The sequence below is a fragment of the Carcharodon carcharias genome, assembly GCF_017639515.1.
Source record: "Carcharodon carcharias isolate sCarCar2 chromosome X unlocalized genomic scaffold, sCarCar2.pri SUPER_X_unloc_7, whole genome shotgun sequence".
Lineage (NCBI taxonomy): Eukaryota > Metazoa > Chordata > Chondrichthyes > Lamniformes > Lamnidae > Carcharodon > Carcharodon carcharias.
This window is the reverse complement of record NW_024470884.1, coordinates 410,429-427,561: the sequence shown is the minus strand read 5'-3', so window position 1 is coordinate 427,561 and position 17,133 is coordinate 410,429. Positions and strand designations below refer to the sequence as shown.

General features: G+C 55.9%; 1 protein-coding gene across 1 annotated transcript; it reads right to left on the bottom strand.

Moving 5' to 3' along the window:
- Positions 1 to 6,782: 6,782 nt before the first annotated feature.
- On the bottom strand, positions 6,783 to 16,872 carry smug1 (single-strand-selective monofunctional uracil-DNA glycosylase 1). Its single transcript, XM_041182520.1, has 2 exons — positions 16,584 to 16,872; positions 6,783 to 8,455 (listed from the first exon to the last, which is right to left on the bottom strand). The coding sequence occupies exons 1-2, from the start codon at positions 16,854 to 16,856 to the stop codon at positions 7,895 to 7,897; spliced, it is 834 nt and encodes a 277-aa protein (XP_041038454.1). The 5' UTR covers positions 16,857 to 16,872; the 3' UTR covers positions 6,783 to 7,894.
- Between the last annotated feature and the right edge of the window lie 261 nt (positions 16,873 to 17,133).

Genomic DNA, 17,133 nt, shown 5'->3' with positions numbered 1-17,133 from the left:
GGGCTGGAGGAGGTTACAGAGATAGGGAAGGTTGTAGGGGCTAGAGGAGGTTACATAGATAGGGAGGGTTGCAGGGAGCTGGAGGAGGTTACAGAGATAGGGAGGGTTGCAGGAGCTGGAGGAGGTTACAGAGATAGGGAGGGTTGCAGGAGCTGGAGGAGGTTACAGAGATAGGGAGGGGTGTAGGGGCTGGAGGAGGTTACAGAGATAGGGAGGGGTGTAGGGGCTGGAGGAGGTTACAGAGATAGGGAGGGGTGTAGGGGCTGGAGGAGGTTACAGAGATAGGGAGGTGTGTAGGAGCTGGAGGAGGTTACAGAGATAGGGAGGGTTGCAGGAGCTGAAGGAGGTTACAGAGATAGGGAGGGTTGCAGGAGCTGGAGGAGGTTACAGAGATAGGGAGGGGTGTAGGAGCTGGAGGAGGTTACAGAGATAGGGAGGGTTGTAGGGGCTGGAGGAGGTTACAGAGATAGGGAGGGGTGTAGGGGCTGGAGGAGGTTACAGAGATAGGGAGGGGTGTAGGGGCTGGAGGAGGTTACAGAGATAGGGAGGGTTGTAGGGGCTGGAGGAGGTTACAGAGATAGGGAGGGGTGTAGGGGCTGGAGGAGGTTACAGAGATAGGGAGGGGTGTAGGGGCTGGAGGAGGTTACAGAGATAGGGAGGGTTGTAGGGGCTGGAGGAGGTTACTGAGGTACCCACCTCCGCAGTCCACCAGTGTCCACTGGCAGTCGCAGAAATATTGGCATTGACCTAGCGGGAGGTTAAAGGTCAGGCAACTGGCCAGTTGGCTGTCCCGACAGTTCATGGACTTTACATATTGGCAGGAGCTGGCAGGAACCAATGGGGTATGTGAGGGGACAGAAGGTGGAGGGAGGGGGAGAAAGAGGGGGAAGAGGGGTGGTGGGGAGAGAGAGGGGGTATGAGGAAAAGAAATGGGGTGAGAAAAAGGGAGAAGAGAGAGAGAGGAAAAGACAAAGGAGAGAAAGAGACAGACAGAGAGAGAGGGAATGAGATAGACAGAGAGAGAAGGGCAGACAGAGAGACAGACAGACAGAGAGACTCAGAGAGAGAAAGGAGGTGTGAGAGGGAGAAGGAGACACAAAGAGAGACAGACAGACTTAGAGGGACAAAGAGACAGACAGACTGAGGGAAAGAGACAGAAAGAGAGAGGGACAGAGAGAGAGAGAGGTGGACAGAGAGAGAGAGGTGGACGGAGAGAGAGAAAGAAACGGGGACACAAACAGAGGGGCACAGGGAGAGAGAGAGAGAGACAGAGAGAGAGAGAAAGAGATAGAAAGAGAGGGGCAGAGAGAGAGAGGGGCAGAGAAAGAGGGCAGAGAGAGAACGACACAGAGAGAGAGCGGGGAACAGAGAGAGAGAGGGGGACAGAGAGAGAGAGAGAGGGACAGAGAGGGAGAAAGAGAGAGAGAGGGACAGAGAGAAAAAAGGAAGGGAGAGAGAGACACAGAGAGAGAGACAGAGTTAGAGGGAGAGAGACAGAGAGAAAGGTGGAGTCAGAGAGAGAGACATGGTGACAGACAGTGAGAGAGAAAATGGGGGAGAAAGTGGGGAGATAGAAAGAGAGACAAATACTGAGAGAGAGAGAGAGAGAGAGAGAGAGAGACAGACAGTTAGAGAGGGTGAAGTGCAGGGAGGAAATGAGAGAGACAGAGGCAGATGGAGGGGAAAACAGAAAGAGGGAAGAATACAGAGGGATAGACTGGAAGAGGAGAATGAGGGGAGACTGTCAGTGAAGGCTTTAATCAAGGTCATCGAGGGTCATGGATGTCTTTCCATGAATACATCCCTTAAACAGGATGAGGCCATTCAGCCCCTTCTCGAGCCTGTTACACAGGAACAGGAGAAGGCCATTCAGCCCTTCCTCCCTCCTCGAGCCTGTTACACAGGAGCAGGAGGAGGCCATTCAGCCCCTCCTCGAGCCTGTTGGTACACTGTACAGTGAAGGTGTGTGTAAGCGGGTGTTAGGTTGGTGTGTCTCTGTATTTCTGTTTGTGTGTGTGCATGCGCGTGTGCGTCTATAACTATGTGAGATGATCGCTCCCCTGTGTAGCTGTGAAAAGCGATCTTTCTCCTCTTTTACAACCCATCAAATTCCTAATTAGTTTCTGAATCAAATGTCAATGAACCATGAAAACGTCCTCCAGCGAGGTCACAATGTGATTAATCTCCTACATTGATACTCATCCTACTAACCAGACACATGGGGATTTGCCTCTCTCTCTCTCTGATCCAACTCCCCCCAGGGAAGAGGCTGCATCTGTAGATTCTGGGGTCAACCCCACTCGAGAGACTAAGGAACCAAATTGAGGCGGCACTCCGAGTGAGTGCTGAAGGAGCACCTCACTGTTGAAGGGTCAGTGTGCTGAGGGAGCACCGCACTGTCAGAGGGTCAGTGCTGAGGGAGAGCCGCACTGTCGGAGGGTCAGCGCTGAGGGAGCGCCGCACGGTCGGAGGGTCAGCGCTGAGGGAGAGCTGCACTGTGGGAGGGTCACCGCTGAGGAAGAGCCGCACTGTCGGAGGGTCAGCGCTGAGGGAGAGCCGCACTGTCGGAGGGTCAGCGCTGAGGGAGAGCCGCACTGTTGGAGGGTCAGTGCTGAGGGAGTGCCGCACTGTCGGAGGGTCAGTGCTGAGGGAGAGCCACACTGTTGGAGGGTCAGCGCTGAGGGATCACCGCACTGTTAGAGGGTCAGAGCTGAGGGAGCACCCACAGCGCTGTTGGGAAGGGAGTTCCAGGATTTTGTCCCGTGTGGTGTAGGTACACCCACAGTGCTGTTAGGGAGGGAGTTCCAGGAATTTGTCCCTGTGTGTGGTGTAGGTACACCCACGGCGCTGTTAGGGAGGGAGTTCCAGGATTTTGTCCCGTGTGGTGTAGGTACACCCACGGCGCTGTTAGGGAGGGAGTTCCAGGATTTTGACCCGGCGACAGTGAAGGAACGGCCGATATATTCCCAAGTCGGGATGGTGAGTGTCTCGGGAGGGGGAACTTGCAGGTGGTGGTGTTCCCCATGTGTCTGCTGCCCTCGTCCTTCTAGACGGTAGAGGTGGTGGGTTTGGGCGGCGCTGTCGAAGGAGCCCTTGGCGAGTTGCTGCAGTGTAACCTTGCATCTTTATGGTATTTTCACAGTGCAGGGGGAGGCCATTTGGCCCATTGAGCCTGCGCCGGCTCTCTGAAAAAGAGCGCTCCACCTGTTCCCACAAGGGAGGGAGGGGCGGTGAAGGGGGAGGGGTGGTGAAGGGGGAGGGGCGGTGAAGGGGGAGGGGCGGTGAAAGGGGGAGGGGCGGTGAAGGGGGAGGGGCGGTGAAGGGAAGCCATGGTGAAGGGGGAGGGGTGTTGGGGGTTGAGGTGGGGTACGTTGGGGAGGGAATGGAGGGGCGGACCAGGAGGGTGGCCGGTGGGGGGTGTGGTGGGGGTCACTGTGGGTTCCCTGGTTAATTGGAAAAGCCGAGACGCCTCTGTTGTGGTCAGCGATGCCCGAGGTGTGCCCGGTGGAGGCAGGAGGGGGTCAGGGGGTCATCCACCGAGCGCAGGAGAGCTCGGAGTACATTCGGTGGGTGGGGGGGGGGGTTCTTCCTTCTCGAACTCCTTTGTGGGATGTTGGCACGAGGCTGGGAGCGCGTTACTGCAGGCGGTGGGATAGGTTGGGAGAGCGGCAAATGTACAAGGGGCACCAAAGAGCGGCCTCCTCCTGCGACACCTCCCCCACCCCCGCGGGCCCCCCCACCCCCCCCCCCCACCACCACCCCCACCCCCACCCCACAACCATCCCGCGAGCTCGCCCTCCGTCCCATCCCCACCTATCCCGAACCCGGCGACGGGGGTGAATCCAGGCCTGCCGGAGACAGATCCGGCAGCAGTGGGTAACTTGGGGCAACCGCCGCGCCTCGTCGAGTTCTCCGTCTTACGCAACGCGGCCCACCGGGCCTTAGATTGGCGCTCGCCCGCCGGAGTAAGCCTCCGGCTTGCCAACCGGGGTTGGGGGGGGGGGCGGAGTCCCCGAGGCCGAGGGTGGCAGGTCCGATTTGGCTCGAGGCGGGCTAACCACGGGGGTGAGCCAGGCGCAAGCGGGGACCAACTCTCCGAGCAGCCTACCTGGTGAGAGGCGCTACCACAACATCCCCCCCACCCCCCCCCACCACCCCCACACCTTCCCTGACACACCCAATCATTAAACAGGGCAGGGAACCCTCACCCCACATCTCGCTTGGCCCGTCTACCCTTGGGCTGATTTTCAGGGAAAGTCGCATCTAACAATTCAATATGATTCAACAGGGGCCGGTGCTGGGACCCCAGCTACTCACAATATATATTAACGACTTAGGTGAGGGAACTAAATGTAACAGCTCCAGATTTGCAGGTGACACAAAGCTGGGTGGGAAGGTGAGCTGTGAGGAGATGCTTCAGTGTGATTTGGACAAGCTGAGCGAGTGGGCAAAGGCGTGGCAGATGCAGTTTAATGTGGGTCAATGTGAGGTTATCCACTTTGGTAGCAAAAACAGGAAGGCAGGTTATGATCTGAACGGCTATAAATTGAGAGAGGGGAATGTGCAACCAGACCTGGGTGCCCTTGTACACCAGTCGCTGAAGGTTAGCATTGTAGATACAGCAGGCGGTAAAGGCGGCCAATGGTATGTTGGCCTTCGTAGCCAGAGGATTCAGGTACAGGAACAGGGATGTCTTGCTGCAATTGTGCAGGGCCTTGGTGAGACCACACCTGGAATACTGTGCGCAGGTTTGGTCTCCTTATCTGAGGAAGGATGTTCTTGCTACAGAGGGAGAGCAGCGACTGATTCCTGGGATGGTGGGACTGACACGTGAGGAGAGATTGAGTAGACTAGGGTTCTATTCAGAATTCAGAAGAATGAGGGGGAATCTCATAGAAACCTATAAACAGGACTAGACAGGGTAGATGCAGGAAGGATGTTCCTGATGGTGGGGGTGGGGGAAGTCCAGAACCAGGGGTCACAGTCTGAGGACACGGGGTAGACCATTTAGGACTGAGATGAGGAGAAATGACTTCACCTAGAGAGTGGTGAGCCTGTGGGATTCATTACCACAGACAGTAGCTGAGACCAAAACATTGTGTGTTTTCCAGGAGTTAGATGTAGCTCTTGGGGGGTGAGAGAGATCAAAGGATATGGGGAGAAAGCGGGGATCAGGTTATTGAGTTGGATGATCAGCCAAGATCGTAATGAATGGCAGAGCAGGCTCAAAGGGCTGAATGGCCTCCTCCTGCTCCTAGTTTCTTTGTTTCTATCATCAACGTGAAATTCAAAAACCGCCAGAAACCCCATCCCCCCCACTCATCTAATTCTAGCCCTCTTGCGCATCTCCGATTTTGATTGTAGATGGTACACACACTGCTGCCCCTGTGCGTCGGTGGTGGTGGTGGAGGGAGTGAATGTTTGTGGATGGGGTGCCCCATCGAGCGGGGGCTGCTTTGTCCTGGACGGTGGTCGAGCTTCTCGAGTGTTGTGGGAGCCGCACTCATCCAGGCGAGTGGGGAGTGTCCCATCACACTCCTGACTTGTGCCTTGTAGATGGTGGACGGGCTTTGGGGGGGGAGTCAGGAGGTGAGTGACTCTCCGCAGGATTCCCAGCCTCTGACCTGCTCTTGTAGCCACAGTGTTTATATGGCTGGTCCCAGTTCAGTTTCTGGTCAATGGTAACCCCCAGGATGTTGATAGTGGGGGATTCAGCGATGGTGATGCCATTGAACATCAAGGGGCCGATGGTTGGATTCTCTCTTGTTGGAGCTGGTCGTTGCCTGGCACTGATGTGCGGCGTGAATGTGACTTGCCACTGGTCAGCCCCGAGCCTGGATATGTCCAGGTCTTGCTGCATTTGGACACGGGGCCGCGTCAGTATCTGAGGAGTTGTGAATGGTGCTGAACATTGTGCAAACATCAGCGAACATCCCCACTTCTGAGCTTACGGTGGATGGGGAGGTGGTGGGGTGGGGGTGAGTGAAAGATGTGAATAAAAATAGTTCAGACAGGACAAATAATTTTGAAAAACATTTTTTCTTAGTTTCAATGCATTTTTTAAAAATCAGCCCGTCGCTTGCCTATAGCAGGGCGGGGTCCAGTCCGCTCACTGCTTTCTCTCAGCATCAACAGCTGGCAGGAGGGCAGAACTATCGAGGTGTACACAAGGGAGCGAGTTTTCCTGGTGACGAAGTAACATGATATTCACATCGCACTGAGATAACTGTGGATTCAGCAACTACCTGCCCATGGCTGAGGGATGGGAGCAAGAATCGACCGACAGAATCAATCAGGAGCTCGCCTGCGACTTCCACAATCTTTTCAAGCACTCCGGTGTCGTAAAGCACGGGGTTAGATACAGAGTAAAGCTCCCTCTACACCGTCCCCCATCAAACACTCCCAGGACAGGTACAGCACGGGGTTAGATACAGAGTAAAGCTCCCTCTACACCGTCCCCCATCAAACACTCCCAGGACAGGTACAGCACAGGGTTAGATACAGAGTAAAGATCCCTCTACACTGACCCCATCAAACACTCCCAGGACAGGTACAGCACGAGGTTAGATACAGAGTAAATCTCCCTCTACACTGTCCCCATCAAACACTCCCAGGACAGGTACAGCACAGGGGTTAGATACAGAGTAAATCTCCCTCTACACCAGTGCCCATCAAACACTCCCAGGGCAGGTACAGCACGGGGTTAGATACAGAGTAAATCTCCCTCTACACTGTCCCCATCAAACACTCCCAGGACAGGTACAGCACGGGGTTAGATACAGAGTAAATCTCCCTCTACACCGTCCCCATCAAACACTCCCAGGACAGGTACAGCACGGGGTTAGATACAGAGTAAAGCTCCCTCTACACCGTCCCGATCAAACACTCCCAGGACAGGTACAGCAAAGTGTTAAACACAGTCATAGCTTATAAAGGAACATTGGAAATGCACAGGACAATCAAAGTGACATTAAACACTGAACGTCGGTTGTAGTGAGACCAACCAAAAGCACCATCTTTCGTCATCTTCGAGGAAGCTTAACGTCCCCGGCACACGCTGTGCGTCACAAGCGGCCGGGAAGGGTCTGTGTGAAGTGTTGTGTGAGCAGGAGGCTGGGGTGGGCGGGGGAGGGGTGGGCAGCGCACTGGGCGGGGGAGGGGTTGGGGGGGTGTGGCAAACGGGTCTCACTCGACCGACTCCCGGAACGAGGGGGGAAATCGTCGCTCGGGGAGAGATCGAGCAGGGAGGAGCCGATACCCTCCGGAGTTTAGGAGAATCGGAGGGTGGAGAGTTTGGGGTGGGGGGGGGTGGGGGGTGCGATCTCGTCGATACGTCCGAAATCCTGAGCGGGCTTGACAGGGTCGATGGCCGAGAGGCTGTTCCCCCTGCAAGCCCCACCCCTGCCCGGTTAGAGAATCAAGAGCTGGTGGGGGGGGGGGGCGGCGGGTAGGAATGGGAGGGAGGGGGACATAATCCCAGGAGAAGGGGGTCGGCCATTAAGGAACTGAGACGGGTTGGGGGGGTGGGGGGGGGAATCTCTTAGCTGGGAGGGTGGGTGAATCTACGGAGTTCTTCACCCCCCGTGGACGCCCTCCTGACGAGTATATACGGGACCGCGAGAGGGCAGGTGCCGAGGGGGCGGGGCGGGGAAAGCGGAGTCGGGGTAGGAGATCAGCCGCGTTCTCGCTGAACAGGGTGTTGGCTTCATCGGGGGTTGAGGTGGGGGGTGGGTCAGCTTATCGCTGGTTGTAGTATAGCAAAGCGCGGGTTCCGATCGAGGAGAGAGGGGGGAGGGGGAGGGAAGGAGGGACCGTTTCCAGTGGCAGGAGGAGGAGTAGCTCGGGGTGGGGTTTGGGGGGGTGGGGGGTGGTCCGTCAGCGGGGAGAGGGCCGGTCAGACTGTCGGGAGAGAAGTCGGCGCAGCGGTCAGCAGTCTTGTGACTCCCAGCTCATCCAGGCGAGCGGCCGCGGCCTCCTCCCAGCCCCGGTTGGCCCGCGGGTTGCGCGGGGAGGGGTGGGCGAGCCCCTCCACCCTCACGCTGTCCGTAGACCCCCCCGCCAGGGCCCTCCTGGCCCGGCGCTCGGCCAGACGCCCCACCCCGATGACCATCCCCACCCCCAGCAGCTCCACCACCCGGCGCAGGGACTGGTCGCAGGGGGCGAGCAGCCCCTCCCGGGGGGCCGGCGGGAGGTCGGCCGGGGTCAGGTTGCGTCCGGCCGCGTCCAGGAAGGCCAGGGGGCAGAGGTTGTGGACGAAGCAGCGGCTGAAGAAGGGCCCCGGGCCACCACCCCCGCACAGGCGGCGGACGAGGCCCCAGAGGCGGGCACCGCTCACCTCGGTCCGCGGGCAGTCCAGGCCCAGCACAGGCCGCTTGGCGTGTTCCACCTGAGGCCTCGACACAGCCCCGCTCACCCCCAGCCAGTCCCGCACGAACTTCACCTCCCCAAACGGAACCTGGGGTCAAACAGAGAATGGGAAACGGTTAAGGAGTGAGAGAGAGCGGGAGCACAGAGAGAGAGAGAGAGAGAGCAGGAGCACAGAGAGAGCGGCAGCACAGAGAGAGAGGGCGAGCGGGAGCACAGAGAGAGTGGCAACACAGAGAAAGCGGCAGCACAGAGAGAGCGGGAGGGAGGGAAAGAGAGAGCGGGAGTAGAGAGAGGGAGGGAGAGAGCGGGAATAGAAAGGGAGGGAGAGAGCTGGAGTAGAGAGCGGGAGGGAGGGAAGAGAGCAGGAGTAGAGAGAGGGGGAGTAAAGAGAGGGAGGGAGGGAGAGAGCGGGAGTATAGAGAGGGAGGGAGGGAAAGAGCAGGAGTAGAGAGAGGGAGGGAGGGAAAGAGCAGGAGTAGAGAGAGGGAAGGAGGGAGAGAGCGGGAGTAGAGAGAGGGAGGGAGAGAGCGGGAGTAGAGAGAGGGAGGGAGGGAGAGAGTGGGAGCCGAGAGAGGGAGGGAGAGAGCAGGAATAGAGAGACGGAGGGAGAGAGCTGGAGGTGGGAGTGGGAAGTGGGAGTGGGAGGTGGTGGGAGCGAGAGGTGGAGGGGAGAGAGCGAGAAGTGGAGGGGAGGGAGCGAGAAGTGGAGGGGAGGGAGCGAGAAGTGGAGGGGAGGGAGCGAGAAGTGGAGGGGAGGGAGCGAGAAGTGGAGGGGAGGGAGCGAGAAGTGGAGGGGAGGGAGCGAGAAGTGGAGGGGAGGGAGCGAGAAGTGGAGGGGAGGGAGCGAGAAGTGGAGGGGAGGGAGCGAGAAGTGGAGGGGAGGGAGCGAGAAGTGGAGGGGAGGGAGCGAGAAGTGGAGGGGAGGGAGCGAGAAGTGGAGGGGAGGGAGCGAGAAGTGGAGGGGAGGGAGCGAGAAGTGGAGGGGAGGGAGCGAGAAGTGGAGGGGAGGGAGCGAGAAGTGGAGGGGAGGGAGCGAGAAGTGGAGGGGAGGGAGCAAGATAGAGGGGAGAGAGAGACGGTGTGGTGCAAAGAGAGATAGGGAAAAAAGGGCAGGGAGAGAGAGGGGTGAAGGGAGAAAGAGAGAGAAAGGGGGCAGAGAGTGTGTAGGGCAAAGACAGAGCAAGTGGGGCAGAGAGAGAGAGGGGGAGGGAGAGAGAGAAAGTGGGGCAGAGAGAGAAAAAAGGGGCAGCGAGAGAGAGCAAGAGTGTCTATGTGTGGGGCAGAGAGAGAGAGAAAAAAAGGCAGAGAGAGAGGATGGGAGAGAGAGACCGAGCGGGATAGAGAGGAACGAGGGAGAGAGAGAGTGTGTGGGACAGAGACAGACCGAGTGTTACAGTGAGGGGTGTGGGATATATCAGAGTGTTACAGTGAGGGGTGTGGGATATATCAGTGTTACAGTGAGGGGTGTGGGATATATCAGAGTGTTACAGTGAGGGGTGTGCGGTATATCAGAGTGTTACAGTGAGGGGTGTGGGGTATATCAGAGTGTTACAGTGAGCGGTGTGGGATATATCACAGTGTTACACTGAGGGGTGTGGGATATATCAGAGTGTTAGAGAGAGGGGTGTGGGGTATATCAGAGTGTTACAGTGAGGGGTGTGGGATATATCAGAGTGTTACACTGAGGGGTGTGGGGTATATCAGAGTGTTACAGTGAGGGGTGTGGGGTATATCAGTGTTACAGTGAGGGGTGTGGGGTATATCAGAGTGTTACAGTGAGGGGTGTGGGATATATCAGAGTGTTACAGTGAGGGGTGTGGGGTATATCAGAGTGTTACAGTGAGGGGTGTGGGGTATATAAGAGTGTTACAGTGAGGGGTGTGGGGTATATCAGAGTGTTACAGTGAGGGGTGTGGGGTATATCAGAGTGTTACACTGAGGGGTGTGGGATATATCAGAGTGTTACAGTGAGGGGTGTGGGGTATATCAGAGTGTTACAGTGAGGGGTGTGGAGTATATCAGAGTGTTACAGTGAGGGGTGTGGGGTATATCAGAGTGTTACAGTGAGGGGTGTGGGGTATATCAGAGTGTTACAGTGAGGGGTGTGGGATATATCAGAGTGTTACAGTGAGGGGTGTGGGGTATATCAGAGTGTTACAGTGAGGGGTGTGGGATATATCAGAGTGTTACAGTGAGGGGTGTGGGGTATATCAGAGTGTTACAGTGAGGGGTGTGGGATATATCAGAGTGTTACAGTGAGGGGTGTGGGGTATATCAGAGTGTTACAGTGAGGGGTGTGGGATATATCAGAGGGTTACAGTGTGGGGTGTGGGATATATCAGAGTGTTACAGTGTGGGGTGTAAGGTATATCAGAGTGTTACAGTGAGGGGTGTGGGATATATCAGAGTGTTACAGTGAGGGGTGTGGGATATATCAGAGTGTTACAGTGTGGGGTGTAAGGTATATCAGTGTGTTACAATGAGGGGTGTGGGGTATATCAATGTTACAGTGAGGGGTGTGGGGTATATCAGTGTGTTACAGTGAGGGGTGTGGGGTATATCAATGTTACAGTGAGGGGTGTGGGGTATATCAGAGTGTTACAGTGAGGGGTGTGGGGTATATCAGAGTGTTACAGTGTGGGGTGTGAGTTATATCAGAGTGTTACAGTGTGGGGTGTGAGTTATATCAGAGTGTTACAGTGAGGGGTGTGAGTTATATCAGAGTGTCACAGTGAGGGGTGTGGGGTATATCAGAGTGTTACAGTGAGGGGTGTAAGGTATATCAGAGTGTTACAGTGTGGGGTGTGAGTTATATCAGAGTGTTACAGTGAGGGGTGTGGGGTATATCAGTGTGTTACAATGAGGGGTGTGGGGTATATCAATGTTACAGTGAGGGGTGTGGGGTATATCAGAGTGTTACAGTGAGGGGTGTGGGGTATATCAGAGTGTTACAGTGAGGGGTGTGGGGTATATCAGAGTGTTACAGTGTGGGATATATCAGAGTGTTACAGTGTGGGGTGTGAGTTATATCAGAGTGTTACAGTGTGGGGTGTGAGTTATATCAGAGTGTTACAGTGAGGGATGTGGGGTATATCAGAGTGTTACAGTGAGGGGTGTAAGGTATATCAGAGTGTTACAGTGTGGGGTGTGAGTTATATCAGAGTGTTACAGTGAGGGGTGTGGGGTATATCAGAGTGTTACAGTGAGGGGTGTGGGATATATCAGAGTGTTACAGTGAGGGGTGTGGGATATATCAGAGTGTTACAATAAGGGGTGTGGGATATATCAGTGCGTTATACTGAGGGGTGTGGGGTATGTCAGGGAGTTACAGTGAGGGGTGTGGGATATATCAGTGTGTTACAGTGAGGGGTGTGGGATGTATCAGTGTGTTACAGTGAGAGGTGTGGGGTATATCAGAGAGTTACTGTGATGGGAGTGGGGTATATAAGTGTGTTACAGTGAGGGGTGTGGGGTATATCAGAGTGTTACAATGAGGGATGTGGGATATATCAGAGTGTTACAGTGAGGGGTGTGGGGTATATCAGTGTGTTACAGTGAGGGGTGCGGGATATATCAGTGTGTTACAGTGAGGGGTGTTGGATATATCAGTGTGTTACAGTGAGGGGTGTGGGATATATCAGTGTGTTAGTGAGAGGTGTGGGGTATATCAGAGAGTTACTGTGAGGGGTGTGGGATATATCAGAGTGTTACATTGAGGGGTGTGGGATATATCAGAGTGTTACAGTGAGGGGTGTAACGTATATCAGAGTGTTACAGTGAGGGGTGTGGGGTATATCAGAGTGTTACAGTGAGGGGTGTGGGATATATCAGTGTTACAGTGAGGGGTGTGGGATATATCAGAGTGTTACAATGAGGGGTGTGGGATAAATCAGAGTGTTACAGTGAGAGGTGTGGGATATATCAGAATGTTAAAGTGAGGGTGTGGGATAAATCAGAGTGTCACAGTGAGGGCTGTGGGATATATCAGAGTGTCACAGTGAGGGCTGTGGGATATATCAGAGTGTCACAGTGAGGGCTGTGGGATATAGCACAGTGTTACACTGAGGGGTGTGGGATATATCAGAGTGTTACAGTGAGGGGTGTGGGATATATCAGAGTGTTACAGTGAGGGGTGTGGGGTATATCAGTGTGTTACAGTGAGGGGTGCGGGATATATCAGTGTGTTACAGTGAGGGGTGTTGGATATATCAGTGTGTTACAGTGAGGGGTGTGGGATATATCAGTGTGTTAGTGAGAGGTGTGGGGTATATCAGAGAGTTACTGTGAGGGGTGTGGGATATATCAGAGTGTTACATTGAGGGGTGTGGGATATATCAGAGTGTTACAGTGAGGGGTGTAACGTATATCAGAGTGTTACAGTGAGGGGTGTGGGGTATATCAGAGTGTTACAGTGAGGGGTGTGGGATATATCAGTGTTACAGTGAGGGGTGTGGGATATATCAGAGTGTTACAATGAGGGGTGTGGGATAAATCAGAGTGTTACAGTGAGAGGTGTGGGATATATCAGAATGTTAAAGTGAGGGTGTGGGATAAATCAGAGTGTCACAGTGAGGGCTGTGGGATATATCAGAGTGTCACAGTGAGGGCTGTGGGATATATCAGAGTGTCACAGTGAGGGCTGTGGGATATAGCACAGTGTTACACTGAGGGGTGTGGGATATATCAGAGTGTTACAGTGAGGGGTGTGGGATATATCAGAGTGTTACAGTGAGGGGTGTGGGGTATATCAGAGTGTTACAGTGAGGGGTGTGGGGTATATCAGAGTGTTACAGTGAGGGGTGTAAGGTATATCAGAGTGTTACAGTGTGGGGTGTGAGTTATATCAGAGTGTTACAGTGAGGGGTGTGGGGTATATCAGAGTGTTACAGTGAGGGGTGTGGGATATATCAGAGTGTTACAGTGAGGGGTGTGGGATATATCAGAGTGTTACAATAAGGGGTGTGGGATATATCAGTGCGTTATACTGAGGGGTGTGGGGTATGTCAGGGAGTTACAGTGAGGGGTGTGGGATATATCAGTGTGTTACAGTGAGGGGTGTGGAATATATCAGTGTGTTACAGTGAGGGGTGTGGGGTATATCAGAGTGTTACAATGAGGGATGTGGGATATATCAGAGTGTTACAGTGAGGGGTGTGGGGTATATCAGTGTGTTACAGTGAGGGGTGCGGGATATATCAGTGTGTTACAGTGAGGGGTGTTGGATATATCAGTGTGTTACAGTGAGGGGTGTGGGATATATCAGTGTGTTAGTGAGAGGTGTGGGGTATATCAGAGAGTTACTGTGAGGGGAGTGGGGTATATCAGTGTGTTACAGTGAGCGGTGTGGGGTATATCAGAGTGTTACAATGAGGGGTGTGGGATATATCAGAGTGTTACATTGAGGGGTGTGGGATATATCACAGTGTTACAGTGAGCGGTGTAAGGTATATCAGAGTGTTACAGTGAGGGGTGTGGGGTATATCAGAGTGTTACAATGAGGGGTGTGGGATAAATCAGAGTGTCACAGTGAGAGGTGTGGGATATATCAGAGTGTTACAGTGTGGGGTGTGGGATATATCAGAATGTTAAAGTGAGGGTGTGGGATAAATCAGAGTGTCACAGTGAGGGCTGTGGGATATATCAGAGTGTCACAGTGAGGGCTGTGGGATATATCAGAGTGTCACAGTGAGGGCTGTGGGATATAGCACAGTGTTACACTGAGGGGTGTGGGATATATCAGAGTGTTACAGTGAGGGGTGTGGGATATATCAGAGTGTTACAGTGAGGGGTGTGGGATATATCAGAAACTTACAGTGAGGGGTGTGGGGTATATCAGAGTGTTACAGTGAGGGGTGTGGGGTATATCAGAGTGTTACAGTGAGGGGTGTGGGATATATCAGAGTGTTACAGTGAGAGGTGTGGGATACATCAGAGTGTTACAGTGAGAGGTGTGGGGTATATCAGAGTGTTAGAGTGAGGGGTGTGGGATATAGAGTGTTACATTGAGGGGTGGGGGGTATATCAGAGTGTTACAGTGAGGGGTGGGGGGTATATCAGAGTGTTACAGTGAGGGGTGTGGGATATATCACAGTGTTACAGTGAGGGGTGTGGGGTATATCAGAGTGTTACAGTGAGGGGTGTGGGGTATATCAGAGTGTTACATTGAGGGGTGGGGGGTATATCAGAGTGTTACAGTGAGGGGTGGGGGGTATATCAGAGTGTTACAGTGAGGGGTGTGGGATATATCACAGTGTTACAGTGAGGGGTGGGGGGTATATTAGAGTGTTACAGTGAGGGGTGGGGGGTATATCAGAGTGTTACAGTGATGGGTGGGGGGTATATTAGAGTGTTACAGTGAGAGGAGTGGGATATATCAGAGTGTTACAGTGAGGGGTGTGGAGTATATCTGAGTGTTACAATGAGGGGTGGGGGGTATATTAGAGTGTTACAGTGATGGGTGGGGGGTATATCAGAGTGTTACAGTGATGGGTTTGGAGTATATCAGAGTGTTACAGTGAGGGGTGGGGGGTATATCAGAGTATTACAGCGAGGGGTGGGGGGTATATCAGAGAGCGGAATTCTCCCCAGGGGACGGTGGAATCCGGATCACCGAGAATGTTCAGGACTGAGGTCGATGGATCTCTGGAGGTGACTGACATCGAGGGACACGGGGATAGGGTGGGGGAAAAGTGCAGTTGCGGCAGACGATCAGCCACGATCGAGTTGAATGGGGGAGCAGGCTCGAGGGGGTAGGTGTGAGAAAAAAATGGTTGAATTCGGAGCAGGAGTAGACCACTCCCCCCCTCGATCCTGCTTCCCCCCCTTCAATAAAATCGTGGCTGATCCGAGTATAATCTCAGCCCCACATTCCCGCACTCCCCCCCCACCACCCCCCCATCCTGTCGATAACCCATCGCACACCCCCTTGTCAATCAGGAATCCATGCACCTCTCAGCCGCCGCAGGCACCCTAAGGCCTGGGAGGGAGGGCGTCGAGGGGGAGGTCGAGGAGGAGGGTGGGGTCGAGGGGGGGAGAGCGCGGGGGTCGAGGGCGGGAGAGAGCGGGGGTCGAGGGCGGGAGAGAGCGGGGTTCGAGGGCGGGGGTCGAGGGCGGGAGAGAGCAGGAGAGAGCGGGGGTCGAGTGGGGGAAAGAGCGGGGGGAGAGAGGGGAGAGAGAGGGGGTCAAGCAGGGGATAGAGCGGGGGAGAGAGCGGAGGGTCCAGGGGGAGAGAGCGGGGGTCCAGGGGGAGAGAGCGGGGGGTTCAGGGGGAGAGAGCGGGGGGTTCAGGGGGAGAGAGCGGGGGGTTCAGGGGGAGAGAGCGGGGGGTTCAGGGGGAGAGAGCGGGGGGTTCAGGGGGAGAGAGCGGGGGTCCAGGGGGAGAGAGCGGGGGGTTCAGGGGGAGAGAGCGGAGGGTTCAAGGGGAGAGAGCGGAGGGTTCAGGGGGAGAGAGTGGGGGTCCAGGGGGAGAGAGCGGGGGTCCAGGGGGAGAGAGCGGGGGGTTCAGGGGGAGAGAGCGGGGGGTTCAGGGGGAGAGAGCGGGGGTCCAGGGGGAGAGAGCGGGGGGTTCAGGGGGAGAGAGCGGGGGGTTCATGGGGAGAGAGCGGGGGGTCCAGGGGGAGAGAGCGGGGGTCCGGGGGAGAGAGCGGGGGTCCAGGGGGAGAGAGCGGGGGGTTCATGGGGAGAGAGCGGGGGGTTCATGGGGATAGAGCGAGGGGTTCAGGGGGAGAGAGCGGGGGGTTCATGGGGAGAGAGCGGGGGGTCCAGGGGGAGAGAGTGGGGGTCCAGGGGGAGAGAGCGGGGGGTTCATGGGGAGAGAGCGGGGGGTTCATGGGGATAGAGCGAGGGGTTCAGGGGGAGAGAGCGGGGGTCCAGGGGGAGAGAGTGGAGGGTTCAGGGGGAGAGAGCGGGGGTCCAGGGGGAGAGAGCGGGGGGGTTCATGGGGAGAGAGCGGGGGGGTTCATGGGGAGAGAGCGGGGGGTTCATGGGGAGAGAGCGAGGGGTTCAGGGGGAGAGAGCGAGGGGTTCAGGGGGAGAGAGCGGGGGTCCAGGGGGAGAGAGTGGAGGGTTCAGGGGGAGAGAGCGGGGGTCCAGGGGGAGAGAGCGGGGGGTTCATGGGGAGAGAGCGGGGGGTTCAGGGGGAGAGAGCGGGGGGTTCAGGGGGAGAGAGGAGGGGTACAATATTAGAGTGGTGGCGGGGGCTCGGGGCAGCTACTCACCCCGGTCTGCACCATCCCGAAGGGTCCGGGGTTCATGCCCAGGAGGAGCACCTCCTTCTGTGACTGGCAGTACTTCTCCACGTAGACACGGTGAGGCTCCCAGGCATACTCCAGCGGGTTATACACGTAACTCACGGGCTGGGGGAACTCCATCACCCTCAGCACGGTGTTCAGTTCAAGCTCAGCCCGTAAGAAGCTGCCGGCCAACCCCTCCGGCAAGGCCGGGGTCTCCTCGCCCCAGACAACTGGGATTGGCGAGCCCCTCGATTCCATCGTCCCCTCACCAGCCCCAGACCCAGACCCCACCTCCCCCCCCCCCCACCCACCACACACACACACCGCCACCCGTCGTCCTCCCTCTCGTCTCGTGACCTGGTTCGGGAAAGAAAGAGAGAGAAAATTAACCAGGAATATTGTTAACTGGTCCCTGTGACCACCCCCCCTCCCCACCTCCGAACGACAACACAGCCCCGAGACCCCACCGCAGACCCCCCAGGACCCGCCCCAGACCCCAGGATCTCCCCCCAGACACCCCGGTAAACCCCCCCAG

What these genes read in the sequence shown, in the direction of transcription:
- smug1 (XM_041182520.1), bottom strand. Translation starts at nt 16,856, where the DNA reads ATGGAATCGAGGGGCTCGCCAATCCCAGTTGTCTGGGGCGAGGAGACC. An exon ending in TCGGGATGGTGCAGACCGGG is followed by an intron (nt 8,456 to 16,583) that starts GTGAGTAGCTGC and finishes GTTTGACCCCAG; the next exon opens with GTTCCGTTTGGGGAGGTGAA.